We start from the raw sequence: 19,305 nt of genomic DNA, 5'->3' as shown, positions 1-19,305 counted from the left end.
GCTTTAAGAAGAAGCCATTTTCTCGTCCCTTAATCACCTCAAAAGGCGAATCTTCTTTAATGTTTTAGCTCAAAAAATGGGTTAATGTACATCTTAAGTTTCTATAAGTTTTATCTTAAATAATATGACATTTATTAATTAGGTTGTAAGAAAATACATTTAATTTACTTAGATGTTTTATGAAGAATTAACAATCATTCAATAAATGACACATTATTTAAGATAAAATTTGATATAAAAAATTTAAAATGTGTATCGTTACTCATGAAAATATACCATCACTAAGATTATTCTACCATTACCATTAATTATCTTGTGTGATCTTGGGTTTTCAACACATAAGATCTGAAGAATATTAAGAGTAAATTGGGAACAAAATTGGGTAAAATATATATTAGTATGTCCCGATATAAATTTAAGACTGCTTCCATAATTTCAACCGTCTGATTAATTTGAAGGCCAAGATTGCTTTAATCTGACAATGTTGACATGCTGCAACAATCTATATGATATGATCTCTTATAATTTATTACTTATTTATCTGTTTGGTTGGCAGCCCATTGTCGTCATACTCGTCATCGTCGTTGTCTTCATCGTGTTTGTCGTTAGCTATCCTGCGTCGTCGTTAGCTATGTCTGTCACACAGCTCCGATTTTGATTTATTGTTTATTAATGGAATTATCATTATTAATTATTTATATTTTAATTATTATTATTGTTATTAAAATTTATTAATGTTCTTCTTCTTTATTATTATTATGAGTGATGATACAACTACAAATTATTGTACAAACTAATATAACATTAATAATGAAAATATAAAATAATAGAAATAAATCATGTGGGTCAAACAATATTTAATTCAACTAATTTTATCATGCCACATCAGTTTGTAGAAAAATAAATTTGTACAAGAATTTGTGGCTATATCATTACTCTATTATTATTGTTGTTATTTTTTATTCATAATGTTATTATTAAATTTATTATTATTATTAATATAATTACCAAAGGACAATAATTAACAAATGACATTTTAGTACATTATAGTAGTTCATTCTGATTTGAAGACAAAATAAGCACATCATCAATGGAAATGAATCTCATTCTAATTTCGATTCTTACATTTTAAGTATAATTTATTCTGATTTTTATTCCTAATTCCGATTCCAACTCATTCTAATTTCAGTTCATTTCGATTCTACCCATTCCGATTACTGATTGGTGATACATTTTAAGTAAATAATTTATTCTGATTTCTATTCTTTATTTCCATTCCAACTCATTCTGATTTCAGCTCTTTTCGATTCTACCCCATTCCGATTACTGATTGGTGAATGCATCATTAGTGCCTTCATTCATTCTCATCGTAAGAAGTGAATAAGGAGATATTCAGCATAGAACAACTGCAAATTCAACAAAATAATTAGAAGTCAATCTAGAACTAAATAATCGAACTTGCGTGAATTTGATTTCGAATTCAAACATTAAATTAAATAGATCAATCACACTTGCCTTCCAAATGAACATGTAAAAAGAATATGTAGATGCATTATTGGAGAGATCCACAGTCTGAGCTCGAAGCCACAATAAGAAAGCAAGTGTGGAGTGGCCAATTATCTACACGATAAAAAAATGTCTAAATAAGTGATCTAAAACACATTTCGACAACATATACAAGGCAAAATTTGTTGTTGAAAGTAAATTCAGTTCTTACACTGACAAGCTTGACTAACTGGAAAGACGAAGAAGCTCCAACTATGACAGAAACTCCATATGCAAAAAACAGCGCATAAACACAAAGCCGAAGTACCTTTTGAGAAGACAAAACACATTATGCTGTTGAAGAATAAAAGTGTAATAGTAAAAGAACCCCAACAATATTTTTTTTTCATTTTTGTTACTATTGTAATGTTAAGATGAAATTAATGGATAATTAAAAATTAGAGGTCTAAACGGTAAAAAGGGGAAAAAAAGCAACTTAAGCGTTATTTTTCCTGACATATTTACTAATTTACTCACATTTTCTTTCCCTAACTTGGAAGATATTGACTGAAAGCCAAATTGTTTATCGCCATCCTCGTCGGGTATATCCTGTTAAAAGTTCAAAACAAGTTATAGCAAATGGAAATAATTTGCAACACACACACACACTCACAATTTGTGAATTACCTTGAGGAGTGACATTACAGCAGAAATGGTACTGATGATAGCGGCCGCAAATATCAATGGTCTCGTAATTACGACCGGTCTACCAAGCACATATTTCTGTATAGATGTACATAACACACTTTAGATGAAAAAAACCCTAAAGAAAAAGTAGAAAAATTAAATCATTTTCTTAAACTGCAACAATTAAATAAAATTTAGTTAATTTGTTAAATAATATAATCAATTGTATTATACATGATATTTTACTATTTTATCTTGATAGTTGTTTGATGTTGGGAATATGAGTACCTTCAATTATTTAATTAATTAAATAATCTTTATCACGATTAATTGAAAAATTAAATGCAAACTTATGAAAAAAAGTAAGGGAATTGTGATAATCTTTCCATTAATTCTGAAAAAAATTTAGAATTAATTCAAAAGTTTAAATGCTACACACACACACAGACTTCTTATTATGAAAAATAGTACAAAAAGTTATGAAATTCCCTTACTTTTTCCCATAATTTTGATTTTCAATTAATTATGATTAAAAAATTAGTCAATCAATTAAATAATTAAAAGTTACTCATATTTCCAATATCAAACAACTATCAAAGGTAAAATAGTAAAGTTAATAAAAAATTGACATTCTAGAAGGTTTGGATGTACTTTAAAATATCGGAAAATTTCATTTGTTTTATCAAATAAAGCATAGGTATCCTCATTTTTCCCAACTTCCATGACATTAATATTTTAAACTTTTGGAGAGCAATCTTTCTCGGTGTAAGACAAATTTAACAGTCGATAAAATGAATGAACTTTAAAGCTAATTTTGAAGTAAAAAGGTAGATAGCTAATGAACTATTGGTAATGTCAAGGGGTTTTTGTGTGGTCAGAAACATGACGAAAACATAGTTAATTTTGTAAATACGAGAATTTTGGGCCGTTTTCCTGTTTTTATTTATGATTTCTTCTCATCAAAGATTCTCTTTTCCAACAATAATGTAATTCTATTTCACTTATAATCATTCAATTCGTAGTGTGTATTTGTTTCCACATCCCTTTCTCCTAATTAAACTAAATACTATCACCTCAAAACCCACGATCAAATTATAAAACGAAAGCATGTAATTAACTACTCTGAATCATGTAATTAAGGTTCATTATGTTCCTTGGTTACTTGTCATTTTCTCTACTAATAAAACTAAATACTATCACCTCAAAACCCACGACTAAATTATAACATGAAAAAATGTAATCAACTGCTCTGAATCATGTAATTAAGGTTCATTATGTTCCCTGATTACGTGTCATTTTCTCCTTTTTCTTCTTTTTTAACCATTCTTTGTACTGCCAAATTTTACCCCAAAAAAAAAAAAAAAATTGCTCTAGATCGGACAAAATCCCATAATTAACATGATAAAGAATTTATATATACCTGGAAGTGTATGAAGAAAGAAAATTGGTATACAAGTCCGAACACAGTAACCATGCACATTCCGGCTAGAAATGGTTTTTTCTTCCATCTAAGAAAGGGAAGCTGCAAGATTGGGAAGTACCAGTTAAATGAACTTGTGCAAGTGAATGCAAAGTGCTCTACAATAGTAATATTAAATTTGCTTGAGTTCTCTCAAACTGAGACACATAAATTTATAATCTATTCGAGCTTTATTTTCTTTTTCGAAAGATGTGAATATATATCTCGAATCACTTTAAGCACTTACGTCGACGGAATAAGCAGTTCCAAGTAGAAACCATACAATGAGGCCAAAGATAAGTGGTGGAGATTGAAGGCTAAGTGCGATAGCCAGGCTCTGAAAATTGAGATCAACGAATTAATTAGAAACTAAAGACAGATTTTTCAAATGCTAAATGCTAATGTCACTAATTAACATGAAGGTCGCGTTAAAAGCCAGGGGGAGAGAATGGAAGAAAATACGTACCGTCAAAGACAATGTTAAAGTGATTGCGAGTCCAGTTCCCATTGATAAGTCACCGGAAGCTAGTGGGAGGTCGGGCTTGTTAACCTTTGGCAATAATGTCCTTGATTAGTGGCAAAGTAGCTAAAAAGTTTGAAGCCATAAAACAAGTATAATATGTGCCAGTCTCAACCAATATTTCCTGGAATAGCCAAGAGCCCAACCCAATTTAGATTTTTAAGGGCTTTCATTTTTCTTTTTTCAAACGTTTAGAAGTGATACCATCGGTACCCCCCTGAAACTCTCATAAAACCCCTATTCTGAGAAAATTCCATGAAATAATTTTAAAAAATCATTATTCTATCTTCAAATACTTTATTTACAAGTATAAATTTTGTTCTTCTTTTAATAAACCCCACGATTGAGAGATATCTTTCCTTCATGCATAATTATGTTTTTTCAAATTTTTTACCCAATAAGAATTCTAATGATTTGGTATTTAAAAACTTAATCAAAATCCAAATACTACATTGTAAAGTTCATTCTCTTCATTTCTCATCTTTGAGAAAAAAAACTATAGCATACTTATTCAAATTCAATATCAATGAATGATATTTTATTCTCAATTATTCTTTTGAGCGAAGAACAGATACTCATATTCCTATATGCAAAAAATATATTATTAATTAATGTAAGGTATTTCCATTTAATTAATTTGTTTTTTTGTTGGCTTCTCTAAAATACAATTTATATAAGTTTTTTGGTGCTGATAATGAATATTGTCAAATTGAACTCCTAAACTTCATGGGGTAAGGAAGAGTTCGTAATTTATGCAATAAAAGTATTAGTCTTTAGTAGATTATGTTGCTTACTATTTTTTTTTTAGTTGTTTAAGGACTTCTTCTTTTTTTTTAATCGTTTATGTTGCTAATGATTTTTATGGAATTAAAACAAATATATTAAAATTTCTAGTTATGTGGGCAAAGGAAAGGGGTTTGATGAGAGTTTTCAAGGGTACGTGCTAATAGCTCCACCCATTTTCATTTTTTTTAAATTTTTTAGTAGAGCTGGTGGCGCCACCTCATTATCCTCATAAACGCCCATCTTTTTATATTTATAGTTTAATCACCACAAGATAATTACATTTAAGAACATTTACAAGAATAGTTAAATAACTTAAATTAAATCCTAGTTCATTTTTTTAAAATTTAAAATCTTTCTCAACAACAAATCTATCTTCGCCAAATGTATGCTTATAATTATAAATTTTTTAATTATTTGTTTTAAGGATTTCAAGTCAAAAATCCTTTTTATCATGGTTATTTAACTTTTACAAAATTGGAGACGGAAACAAAAATTCACTAGGTTAGCACAAGTATTTTAAAAACCTTTGTTATCAACTTCTTTTAACTCAACAAACCAATTAAGTGGACTATTACTAAGCCAAAAGAAAATATAATAATGAAAGGAGTTTAATTGAAAATTGAAGATATAAATAAGCTAAAAAGAAATTGTCTTCGAATCTGAAATATATTTGTTAGTAGTCAACATGAAATAAAAATCCAAATAATAATTAAAAAAAAGTTCTGAACATATTAAAGTGTTTAACTGTAACTCTATTTGTCCTTTTATATAATTTTAAATAAATATAGATTTATTAACGGAAAAGTGGTGTAACTTGATGAGAATTTTAGAGGGTGCCAATAGTTTCATCCTATTTTTTTTCGTGAAGCTCAATTGGGCCCCCTCATGCAGAGTCCAATTTAGGTGATTTGTTGTTTAATTTAATATGTTACCTGATTAATTGCTCACTTTATTACTAAAATTTAGATTATTAGCCACAATCCAAACAACAACTGTCTCTACTAAAATATCTAATGAAATACCTTGTCAATTTCAACATCGGCCACCTGATTTACAGTCCCTACATAATTGTTCATCAGTACTGCGGACAACAGGGCCTGAAATGTCAAGAAAGATTTAATGTTAGCCAAAAAAGCATTACAAGTAGGTGTCCTCTCTAGTACCCAAAATTTACCTTTAAGAATTCCATGAAATATTTTGGAGTCAAATCAGCAAAGCTTTGCAGTGGCAGAATGGCAATTGATGTTATCCCAACAATCTGGTACATAGAATTCGGGAAAAGAAAAAATTGTGTCATGCAATCTACAAAAAAACTTCACATCATTTTTTCTTGTTCATATTTTTCTGAAGAAATATAGTAGTTAACAAGTGCGTTGCTGCCTAAAAATTGGCCACAACAAGATGGAACTCACAGTGCCAATCATAGCGAAGGGACGAGTAAAAACATATAATGCATGTAATTTCTTCAGGAGAACATCCCAAAAGCTCGTCGAGTTAATATCATCCTCATTGTTTGATGCACAACCTTGTTGTTGTAATGTGACAGCAACGCGGTATTTGTTGAACGGTTTACAATTTCTGCTGCTTGTGTTTTCATTGTTTTTGATTTTATTGGTCGAATAAAACGAATCACTTTGTGTGCATTTGATAGCGTAATTCTTGCTTTCACTTCTGTTCAAGCCGCCATGCACTTTTGTCAACGGTAATTGAAGTGTTTTGTCGCAACCTGAAATAGTCAAAACATAATAAATAATCTAGAGCTGGCAGAACAAAAACTTTAACGGGATATATATACTTGTCTTTCTAAATTTATAAAATGATTAATAATAATTTCATAAATTTTAAGTGAATAAGTTATGTTGTTTCACTATCCATTTGTTTAATTAATACCACCTCATTTGAGATGAAATTTATGATAAAAATTTGTAGTGCTTAACACTACTCTTTTGAAATATGCCATAAAGTAAAATCTAAAAATTGCTAAACTTTCAAACAGAACCCATAATTTTAATGATTTATAATTAGTTGATAATTTTATCATAAAGAGGCCAATAGAATCTCATATTTCTCCTTAAAAATCTAAACACAAAAAAATCAAGGGGAGACTACAGTGAGTTGTAATCTAAAAGTATCAAAGTAAAAATTTTCAAGTAATTATTTTAAAAGTAGTGCTAGAAAATCCTAAAAACTTCATCTCAAATAATATGATATTCATCAAGTGGATGGTGTGATAATATAATTAATTCAGTTAAAACTTATAAAAATCTATCAATCACTTGATAAATAACACATTACATGTCCTATTATTTAAAATAAAATTTTGTAATACAATTTGAGATATCTATCATCATTCTATTATAGTGAGTAAATATAAATGACTCCTTTTATTTTTATTTTTAAAGTAAAACTTTTTTTGGAAAGATATAAAAGTATTTTAATGTCCATTTTATTATATTTGAATACAATAGAGTCAAATCCTTATATAGAAATACATCCTTTATGAAAAAAAAATATCATATGAATTGTTTAGATAGGGAAGCAAAAAGGCCAAGAGTTAAAAAAAAAAATTGTATATAACAAAATGAAAATTGTATTAGAATGAAGCTAATTGACAAAAAAGTTAAAAAAAAAAAGGAATGAGAAAAACTCATGGGGAAGCGATAGACTAACCAGCATGTTGCAAAGGATAGTAGTACTTTGGAGAGAAGCTTGAACTCGAATGCATTTGAAGCATCATTTTCACTCTCTTAGACTCTATTCTACTATTTTGCAAATGGTTATTTCAAACACTCAATAAATAGGCCGGTGCTATGCGGATGACCACTGCAATTGGCAACCCACTGAAAAAAAAAAAAATACTCTGGCAACTCGGAAAATTACAGAATTTGATAGTCAACGGAAAAAAAATCATAAATGAAAGAAAATGATAAGATAGTTTGAAGAGTTGAAGGTCTTACTGTGGCAAGTGGCAGCTCAGAAAATGACAGAATTTGATTTAGTCAAAATTAAAAAAAAAAATCATAAATGAAAGAAGATGATAGGACAGTGTGAGGGGTCGAAGGCAACAAGTGGAGGTGGGTATTAACACATTTTCCTTCCACGTGGTTGGAAATTAAACGGCTTATTACCAATTCGCGTTGAATATTAAAATCTACAAAACAATGAAATGATAATTAATGGTATGGGACACACCGTTTATCCCCAAATTTTGCATCATCAATAGATAGTGACACGGCGTAATAAATAGCAAATTTCGTCAAGTTTGAATGAAAATGGTCAGATCTTTGAATGATTGGTCATAGGTTTGATTTTAAAAAATACGTCTATGTGAAGACAAAACACCGACCCCTGTTTTGGCTTCTCATCAGTGTACATGTAAAGGGGAGAGTCAAGAGTTGAAGCGAAAGGAAAAGGGGGGAGATGTCACCAAAGACTTCTGAGATCCGCGCCGCCCGCCTATGCTGATTGAGAGCCCGACCAATAGTGTGCTAATTCCAGGAGCTGCAGGCTATTAAAAAAACATTGGAAAGAAGACTCTACAAGTCTTCGCACAAGTAGAATTCTATTTCCATTTTTTTTTTTTACTTCACTGGTCTTCTCAAAGAATACTAATTAGTCATCTCAATTTTAGTCTTTCAAAGAATACTAGTGGTCATCTTAATTTTTACTCTTTTTATGATGGTTTTTTCCCTTTTTTTTTGACTGTCCTAGTCTTCTCAATAACTGAATTCTATTTCCTTTGAAAAATCAAACAAGATGTATTTCAAATACACTATGCTTATCCGTGTAATTTATGTTTCTCTGCGTGCCTGTCTAACTTTAAGAAAATTAAATGTATAATAAACATTTCAAAACAAAGGAAAAAAACTATAATAAAACTAAAAAACTTGAAAATATCACAAATATCGGCTGAGATTAATTATATGTTGGGCTAAGAAGATAAGCTTGAATCTTTTATATGATATTAGAATTACTGTGGCAATCACTTAAGTCTTCAATATTAATAATTAAGATACAGAGATAGATTAGACATTTTACACTCTAGTAAATTTGACAAATATTTGAAATAACTTTGAGCATGAGTTAAGGATATGATCTTCTACATGAATTAGAAGAGAAAAAATCCTAGCGGAGGATCTTTTCATGTTAACAAGTTATGAAAATATTGGATATTTTAATATGGCAAATGTCTGAAATAAAAAAATAGGAAGAAAAATAAAAGAATAAAATATAAAAAAGAAATAGACAAAGAACGAAACACAAAAGCATAGATAAACAATAAAAAAACAAATTAAAGGAAAAACTAACGGCCCACATCTAGATTTTAATTTCTAAGTGAAAAGCAGACCAAACATAAGCGCTCTTATTAAAAAAAAAAAGAAATAGTATTATAACATAAAAGAGTATAAGATAGTGATAGAAGTTGTTGTATATATAAAACGAAAATTAGGAGCGCCTCAAGAATTTACAAGAAGTTTTTGAATTGAATAGCGGGGTGAATTCCATTGAATAAAAGAATAATACCTAAGACCATCATTTAATAAAGAGTGATGATACAACCACAAATTCTTAATAAACTTACCTTGTACAAACTGATGTGACATTAATTCATTGGTTGAATGAAAATATAAAATAATAAATATAAATCATGTGGGCTAAGAGATATTTAATTCAACCAATTTTATCACGCCACATTAGTTTGTATAAAATAAATTTATACAAGAATTTGTGGTTATATCATTACTCTTTGATAAACTATTAGCAACTGTATTATCTTGATGATAAATATGTAAATTATGGTATTTCATTATGCGAAGGAAGTGAAAGTAACGTGGAGTAGTTAAAAGAGTAAAATTCTGAAGACATTTGAGTCATGGACTTCGCAAAAATAACCACTCTGCTTTATTATCTCTTTACCATGTCAACACGACACGCGACACTTTTTTTTTCCCTTATCTCTACATTTTTCTCATTTACATTGGGTTTTCAAATTTTCTTCAAATAGTTTTTTAACTTCACAGACTCAATCAACCACTATTTTCGTACATAGCAGCTTCTGATATTAATCGTCACATCTATTTCAGTACAAACTTTACATCCAATTTTATATATGTAACATTATCTTGTTTGCTGAGTAACCAGTGAAGCAAATCAAATAATGCTGAAACGACAGAGATTAGGTGCGTTTTGGAGATTAAGTAATCAGGCAAAACAACGGGCTAAGTCTGCGTTTCATGTTATGTTGAATTTGCTGATTAGAACGACAGGAAGCTTTGCCGTTTCGAATTAGAGAAGCACAAGCAAGGCACGTGGTTCTTTAATGACGTGTGAAGTTCGATACGAGACCGTCACGGCATATGCACCTCACGACAGGAAGCTTCTGGGTTTGCTATAAAAGCCGTTTGACAGCTGATTCTGGTGTGGCATTGAGAGAGATCCAGTCATTGAGAGAGAGGGAGAGCTTATGAGAAGAGAGCATTCTTATTCTTTGTAGTGAGCTCTGTTATCTCTGTAACAAAAAACTTGAATCCATCAGCCAAACTGATCAATCTATTCCTCTCATTTGCGCAGGTCAATGTAAATTAGCTGAACCATGTAATTGACAGTGTCTTGTGATTTCTCGACATTTCGTGTTTCTTTTGATTGTTACTGCTTTAATCATTATTCTGTTCACCTCTAGATTCACAATTAGCTTATCGGATCACCTTTAAAGCATCTTCTTGTATTTGAATTGAAGATCTTGGCCTGTAGTTTGTGAAGCTTGTGTTGAGTGCTTCTGAATCACTACATTATTTAATTCAAATTGTACCTATCATTAATCATACAATTTTTCTTAATCTAAGTTATTGATAAATGGATTAAAGTCCTCTCTTGATATGAACTTCTCTTAAGCAAAAATTCATATGTTGATCGGTAGTTAATAAATTTAAAATATAAAGAAGTTATATTCTATCTATATACTATTACTACATGACATATGACATAAGATTATTAAAAGCTCAAAAGTGCTAAGATCAAAAGAAGATCCTAATCCTTGATAAAGTATATGTTCACAACAGCAACAAAAGCCCTAATGGTAAAAATCAGAAAGATAAGAATTCAGTAATCAACTATTTTTTTGCTACTCACTAAATCAATAATATTGACAAGTAAAAAAAATAAAAATAAATATTGACCAAGAAAGATAAGAATTCAGTAATCAACTATTTTTTTGCCACTCACTAAATCAATAATATTGACAAGTAAAAAAATAAAAATAAAAATAAAATAAATATTGACCAATAATTCAATGCTTAATGAAAATTCAGCTAAGTATTGAATCCTAATTCAAATCGGAAACACATGCTTTCACAGAGTCTAAATGTTTGTTCGGATGACAATAATACTAACAAAGTAAAGAATCCAGGAAAAATAATAACTATAAAGCTTAATTTTAAAAAAAAACACAAAATATCTCCCTAATTGAGCTAGCCCCTAACTTTTTCCCTTATTCATAAGGTAAAATGTTAGTCTCACTGAAATTTCTCATTCTGAGAGTAATTTTCTTTTCTTTTCTTTTTAATTCCGATTTCATTATACACCTTTCCATTTCAATCTATTTCTTTACAATATTGTACGTAAAAAGCAATCCATTTGGAACAATGTAATTGATAGACTTGCTTGTTGAGGCTAATGAATAAGCATAAATTATACTAGATATACTGCAAAACTTTATTATGTAAATAATCCACCACAAAAAGTTATTTGTAAACATATAGGAATCTGAACCCTTTATTTCGAAGTATAATGCAAAATAATAGATGAAAAGAGGCCATTGCTCTCTGCTACAGGAATTTGAAGCCTTCATTACTTTCTCAATGTACAAAATGAATAAGGAGGCATTCAACATAGTGTAACTGCAGATGCATTTAGATAACAAGCTAGTTTCGAGCTAAATGATTGGAACCTACTTGAATTTGATTCAATATTCTCATATTAAAAAAAAATCACTTCATAAATTTTTCCATGTTTTGGCAAAGATTTATCCAAAAAAAAAAAAGAAAGAAAGAGAGAGAGAAGAATCACTTATCTTCCAAATGAACATGTAAAAGGGTTGTGTTGATGCATTACTGGAGAGATCAACAGTTTTAGCTCGAAGCCACAGAATAAAGGCAAGTATGCTGTGGCAAATTACCTGCAAGAGAAGGTGAAAAAAAAGAAGAAAAAAGCTCTTCGTATGTAACTGAATCAAATTAAACCACAAGCATATCCAATGCTAAATATCTTACAAAATGATGCAATTCTTCCAGCGATAAGCTTGGTTAGCAGAAAAGGTGAAGAATCTCCAACTTATAGTAGCTCCAAAGCAGTTAACATCATATAAACACAAAGGCAAAATACCTTTTGAGAAAAAAGACAATATTTGTTTGCCATTTTTCACAATGGATTACTGGTCAAATCTTAAAATAAATGATGGAAATGAAATATTACTAATTGGAAATGCTAAATTTCCTCCATTTTTTTTTTAGTTTCTACCACTCACTACCTTAAAGTTTTCATAATACTTCAATATTTTTTAATTTCAAAATTTTAATATAAAAATTTATTGTAGTTAATTTTTTTTCCTAATTTACTCACTCTTTCTCTCGCTATAATGACACTGAGCGTTTGAATATCAAATTTCCTGTCACCATCTACATTAGGTAAATCCTTTAAAGAGATCAAAACAAGGAAATGTATGTGCTGCTAATTAGGAAAATGAACTAGATTTACTATATTTTTTGCTATGAGCATTCAATTTTTTAATTACTTTTAGAAGGCCATTTGCAAAGGATAATACGCACATGAAAGCAGTTGCAAAGATCAATGGTTTTGTAATTACTACAGGTCTTGCAAACACGTATTTCTGTGTCAAAATGTTCATTAAAAAAACCGAAAGAAATTACAAGGAAAGAAGATATGACATATAAGTAAATATAAGACCAATCACATACCATACGGACATGCAATAATTTAACATAGTTTATCCAATTGAGCTATGTAGTGAAATTCACTGCAATAGATATCACAAGAGTATAAACACCAAAAACTCACTACCACTCATAGGTATACTAGCAAAATTAATCCCTTTGTTTCCATCAATCTCCTCTCATCTCTTTATTGGACGCACATAGTGCAACCCCTCACATATCTTTCTCTCATAACCTATAATTAATATATCATATTTAACCTTTCCTTGTCTGCTTAGAACTCCAATTGAAGAAGGTAGATTTTGAATGAAGCTACTTACTCCTCAGCAATCCTTTTATTTCCTAACATTTTTTTTTGATAAGAAATTTCCTAACAATTTAAATGTACCACTTGGAATTAAATATTTGACCACCTGTTTTGACTGCAAGAGGTCAAAACGATTGGATTATCAATTTGAAGATACATGAAAGCTTAAAATGATCTTCTCTAGATCTTTATTAAGAAATAAAAGAGTTCCCAATTATTAAATATGAAAAATTTGTGCGTGTGTGTGTGTGTGTATGAAAAATTTGTGCGCGTGTATTTATATATCCCAGGATTTGAATGAAGAATAGCAAATGATATACAAGTTCCATCAAAATCATCATGGAGAACGGTGCAAGAAATGGATGTCCTTTCCATCTTAGAAAGGGAAGCTGCAAGATTGAGGACCAACAACTAACTGAATTTGGATCAAATAGCAATTATAAGGCAAGAAATTGAAAAAGAAAAAAACTATTGTAAAGCAAAATGCTAGATCAATTTGGGCAGTTGGATGGAATAAGCGATTCCAAGTAGAAACCATATGATGAGGGCCGAAAGAAGTGGTGGAGATCGAGATATGACTCCCATAGCCAGACTCTAAAAATTGAGAAATTTATGGTAACAAAATTTTTGATGGCATCTATCTATTGAGAATAAATACAGATTAGTAAAGAAAGATAGACTTTTTTTTTCAATAAACATTGGTTCTCAATCGAATCACACAAGACTTTGATTAGCAACTAAAAGACTTAATTATGATCATGGTTGGTAAAACAATCCGGGCCAACCTGGTTTAGGCTCGTGGGTTTTAAGCCTAATCACGGGCTAAAGACATGGACAAAGGCTAAAAAATATAAATACATGTAGGCCTGAATAAGGGCCTTTACAGAATAAGGGATAGACGCACACCCACCCAACAATTGCAGCCATTGTCGTCCACCGATCGTCGATTGATTTCCATCCATTCGGACGCAGCACGCAGCCACGCGAACCCTGCACGCGACGCAGCAGCAAACCAGCACCAGCACGCATCCATTCTTCTCTCTCTCTTTTTTTTTTTTGTAATTCAATTATTGTTAAAACTAATTGTAATCAGAAAATTTAATTTTTAAATTCAATTTTGTGTAGGATTATAATGGGAAATGTTTTTGATCTACTTTATTAAAAGATAATGAAAACTTGTGTGTGCCTAAACTTGGATGGACTTCTAAAGGGCTGATCTCTAAACAACAACATGGCCCTACCTATAACGAATTTATACTTGTGCGTGCATAAACAATGGCCAAAAACAGCAGCTTCCTGACTCGTTTTGAAGAGTATGCGAAGTAGACAACAAGCTGTCTTCACAGGTGCCACATAAGATATAACTTACAGTCTTAAAATTTAAGTAGATCCTACTTAAATGTTACAGGTTTTTACCTATTTTGGAGTATTAAAAGTTACATTTCATGTACAAAATCCAACTATCAAATGACTTTGTCGGTCGTTTTAATTTTGAGATAATTTTGAACTGATAGTTTTTCCAATTCAAACTAATAGAATGAGAACCCTCCACTTTCACATTCTAAACTGAAAAGTCAAAAGTGAAAATATTTAGCCACCCAACAACATTTAGAAGCGTTTGCTATGTTGGCAGTTGCTCACTGTCAATGAAGATATAAAATCAATTGAGATTCCAGTTCCCATTGAGAAGTCATCAGAAGCAAGTGGGAGATCAGGTCAGTTAACCTTTAACAATGTTAAGTAAAATTATTAGCAAAGACAGTAAAAAAAAAAAAAAAGCTTTTAAGCTTGAAAGCATATAATATTGAAAATTAAATCTGTTTGCATAGTTTTCGGAGAATTTATACCATATGATTTCATTAAGGTTCCATTTTCAATCTATATATGCCCTTACCTTGTCCATTTCAGCATCATACAATCGGTTTACGGCCACCACATAAATGTCCATTAGTACCGCGGGCACCAATGCCTGAAGCATCGAGAAGAATTAGTGTCACGAAAATATTTAGTCATTACTAACATTTACTTTCTTTGTCACTTAAATTTACCTTCAATATTACCATGAAAAATGTGGGAGTCAAATCAGCAAGATTTTGTATTGGAGGAAATGAAACCAATTTTATGGCTATAATCAGACAAACATCAAAAATAGGGGAAAAAAATAAAAGAATACTCATGAGATATGACAATATATGGAAACCGCATGTCATTATTGCAGATATACTTGTTCTTGATTAAGAAGAATATTGCAGCTAAAAAGCAACCGCAGTTCCAGTCCATGTATAGGGACGATTTAGACGGTAGAGTGCATTAAAATTCCTGAAGAAAACATCTTAAAAGCTTGTCGAATAATTGTTATATAGCTGTTTTAGTTCATAACCATCTAGTAATGTGGAAACACAACGACATTTGTTGAACTGTTTACAGTTTCTGCTGCTTATATCCTCACTGTTTCTAACATTGTTGGTTACATTAAATGAACTTTGAAAGCATTTGATAGAGTACTTTTTTGCATGGACTTACGTTTAGGACGCAATGGATCTGTGTCAAAGGCAATTGAAGCGTTTTAATGCAACCTGAGCTGGCCACAAAAGATACAATTTTATCTGATAATAAAATATAGATAACTACTGTTGGCTGGCTACCAACCGCGGATATTATATAATGGCGAGGATCTTAAATTGTATATATGAAGTTATATAGTCATGCCCAAGTCAAAATTGACTGTGAATCTCCCTCTCTCATTGAAAATTGTATGCAAAAACAAAGCTCAACCTTTGTCAATCAATGCCAAGATTGATTGTCAATCAACAAAATAATTGACTGACTGTTTAGATAATTAATTAATATTTTCATTTATTTTCTTTGTGAATTATAAAAGCTAATAAAAGAAGAATTAGAAAAGCTGAAGTAAAGGATGATATTTTGGAGAGAAGCTTGAACGCGATATCATGTGAAGCATAATTCTCTATCTCTCCTTAGCGCTCTCTTAGGTAATGACAACGAGTTTAACAAAAATCAACATCAAAAAGCAAAAAAATGGATGTTTAATTTGTATAATATTGCTTATTAATTAATGTTCGAGCTTTAATAACAACTAGAAAAAAGAATATTGTATATAAAAAAAATATTATGTAAATCAAAACTTCCGTCCAAAATGGATAGAAAAATGACAAGACAAAAGATGCAGTTGAGGACACAAAAGGCAATGAAGAAACTATTTAGTGTTAATACCATGGACTGTACCACGAAAGTGTCGTTTAAAGAGATTAAATTTTCTTCATTGTATTTGTCGATACAAATCTTTAGAAACAGCGTTAATTAATGGAAAATGTTAATCAAATCTGTTGATTAAGATTCTTGGTTCTATTCAAAGTTGATTAAGATTTAAATAAAAAACATGGCACTGATCGACATTTATGCTTAGTTTGTCGCATTGCATTTGTGTCGTCCACACAAAAATTAACCAAATCTGTTGCATATGAGACTTCTACGGTTTTCACGCTTTGTTAAAGTACATGGTGAAGGCGAAAGAAAACGAGATTGTTGTTGTCACGCAAACAATATTCAAAAGTACAAAAAAAAAACCGGGTAATTTTTCTATGAAAGGCATGCTATTTAACGCCAGCTATTTTAGTAGCTACCGTTCGCAATCAGGTTAAAAAGTTAACCATTTTTATTCTTTAAAAAGGAAATTAGTTAATTGTAATATCTGGAGTTAAGAGTATTTCTTTTAGATTCGAGAGTCACTGCCTCACTGGCTGGCCCCCACTCACAAGCAAAACAGAAGCAGCAGAGAGGCAGGTGGTTAAAAGTCAAAACTGTGCACTCGGTGCCGTTTTTTATCATGCTCTGTATTAGATATGGCTAACGGGATGGATTTACTTAGGACCGGCCGGAGATGTGTGCCAAATTGTGGCTTGAGCCGTGCCTTGCCTAACGAAAAAAAACACGATAAGATTTTTTTTAAAATTTTTTTTAAGAGAGCATGTTAAGTTGTTAGTATATTTTTTTCAAACCTAAGTACTTTGTTTGAGTCCAAATGTCTTCAATTAAAAGAATAAAAAATTCAAAACTCAATTCATATTCAATAATAATCAGCCAATAATGGTAAGAGAAAGTGATATTAACTACTAAATTAGACCTTACGATATTAGAATTCTTTTCTAATACTTAACAATGACAAGAACAATAATAATACATTTTTCTTAAGAGTTAATTTAGTATTAACTTGGACTTACATAAAGTTATAAATCATAGTTCATAATAACATTAATACATACATTTTATAAAATCATGATATTTATATTTTATTTATTAAAATCATAATATCATCTATTCGTTTAATAAACTATAAACATAAAACAATTAGATTTTTTTTTTGAATCTAAGAATTAAAAAATCAGTACATGATCTCCCTCACTCTATTGTTCAATGAAATTAACGAAATTTAAATAAAAAGTTGAAGTAATTTTATTCTTTTTAAATATAAAAATGATATAATATCATGATCGTTTGAAACCAATTAGTGTTAGCTATTATATTCAATTTATAGTCAAAAGCAACAATGCTAGGTCTCAATGCTCGGCACCATGCCATTATTGGTTTGTAACCGTTGGATTGAAGTAAAATGAATCCAACCGGTTGAGATTGAATGTGAAAAAAGGGCGGGCAACTTGTTAAATTAGTTGCTGAAATAGTTTTCCCTTCCTCAAATTTTTTCCCTTTATTATGTCTCTCACCATCTCTCTCTAATCACTAATTTTTCTCCTACTTCTTTTTTTTTTTTTTTTTTTTCACTAAGCACATAAAATTGAAGCTACCATCTCCCACACAGAAAACAACAAATCAAATCCATCAGTCGGTTGCTGTCATTCGGAGCAGTTGAACACATCTGCCTTTCGTTGTCTTTAATTTTTGAGTTAAAGATGAGGTAAAGGTGTAATCTTCACTCTTGTGCTTGTTGTGGTGACTACTGAAAATGCAACGTGAAACAATTAGAGGTTTATGCCTTGGATTAAATTGTTTGTGCTATATGAAATAATTAGGGATTTGTAAATTTTGAGTGGAAAATGGTGTTTAGATAATGAAAAATTGTTACTGAAGAGATGATTAATGGGTTGGGAGCATGAAATTAGGAAGAAAAGCATAAGAAAATAGTGGGTTGTAGTGAGAAAAAGGAGTGGGTTTTGAGTTTTAAAGAGAGAAGATGATGAGATGAAGGAAGAAGACAATGAAAAGTAGGAGAACCGGCTTATTGGATGGGTTTAAGTGGCTAATCGCTTGGTCTTTGCCATCCCAGTGGTTAGCCGCTTGATAGATGTGACTAGCCTCTTGGATGGTAGAGACTAACCAGCTAGCTGCTTAAACCTATCTGGCAAGTCAGTTCGCTTGCTTTTCATCGTGATTTCCCCTGTATTTATCACATCGTTATATGCTGTTATTTGTTGTTGTTTTAAACTTTTTCTGGTATTAATAATTAAATTGACATTCAAATATCTTGTCTATTACAGGCCTTGAACAATAGAATCCATTTATAACATGATACTAAAGATGATACAAGTGCAAGACTTGGTTAGAGAGCATGGATACACTTTTTGTAAGTATGAATTAATTGATTTGTTTCAAGTTGTTATTGTTGAGAAAAGAAGATAACAACACTTATCTAACAACCAAGATTCACCAAGAAAAAACCAAGAACAGAGGAAGAACCAGAAACAAATAGAAAACAATGAAGAAGAATTTACGTGGTTCGGTACCAGAGTACCTACATCCACGGCTGAAGAAAAAAACCCAAGCTGGGCGTGAAACTTTATTGTGTATAGTTGATTACTGGACTACAGATTACAGAGAACAAATCCCCTTTTACCAAGAACTCAAAATCTTAGTAATAGCCTCTTAACTCAACTAGAAAAGAATCCATAATGATCAGCCTCGAGTGTGTGTTTTATACAGCTCCTGGTCATAACTAATTTACCACATGCTGGCCCACATGCCACCTCATCAGCAACTAACTTAACAGAATGCAACTAACTCTCGGCTTCACAAATCTCCACCTTAGTTCATTCTGTAAATTAAAACTTTCACTTAAATCTTCAGCAACTACTAGCTT

The 19,305-nt window shown here is 30.7% G+C and overlaps 1 protein-coding gene and 1 pseudogene across 1 annotated transcript; both read right to left on the bottom strand.

Moving 5' to 3' along the window:
- Nucleotides 1-1,168: 1,168 nt before the first annotated feature.
- On the bottom strand, nt 1,169-7,684 carry LOC18053799 (coumarin 8-geranyltransferase 1b, chloroplastic). Its single transcript, XM_006450262.2, has 12 exons — nt 7,608-7,684; nt 6,350-6,663; nt 6,112-6,195; nt 5,960-6,034; nt 4,098-4,181; nt 3,879-3,968; nt 3,593-3,694; nt 2,173-2,268; nt 2,023-2,094; nt 1,718-1,813; nt 1,516-1,620; nt 1,169-1,406 (listed from the first exon to the last, which is right to left on the bottom strand). The coding sequence occupies exons 1-12, from the start codon at nt 7,672-7,674 to the stop codon at nt 1,365-1,367; spliced, it is 1,227 nt and encodes a 408-aa protein (XP_006450325.1). The 5' UTR covers nt 7,675-7,684; the 3' UTR covers nt 1,169-1,364.
- A 4,881-nt stretch (nt 7,685-12,565) lies between these two features.
- LOC112101641 lies at nt 12,566-18,595 on the bottom strand (annotated as a pseudogene).
- Between the last annotated feature and the right edge of the window lie 710 nt (nt 18,596-19,305).

This window comes from Citrus clementina, unplaced genomic scaffold (assembly GCF_000493195.1).
Source record: "Citrus clementina cultivar Clemenules unplaced genomic scaffold, Citrus_clementina_v1.0 scaffold_1, whole genome shotgun sequence".
Classification (NCBI taxonomy): Eukaryota; Viridiplantae; Streptophyta; class Magnoliopsida; order Sapindales; family Rutaceae; genus Citrus; species Citrus x clementina.
Note: the sequence above shows the minus strand (reverse complement) of the source record. Positions and strands in the feature narration are given on the sequence as shown.

Coding starts and splice junctions, on each gene's coding strand:
- LOC18053799 (XM_006450262.2), bottom strand. CDS start 7,674: ATGATGCTTCAAATGCATTCGAGTTCAAGCTTCTCTCCAAAGTACTAC. Junction 2,095..2,172: donor CTGTAATGTCACTCCTCAAG/GTAATTCACAAA, acceptor AACTTTTAACAG/GATATACCCGACGAGGATGG. Junction 1,407..1,515: donor TTTACATGTTCATTTGGAAG/GCAAGTGTGATT, acceptor TTGAATTTGCAG/TTGTTCTATGCTGAATATCT.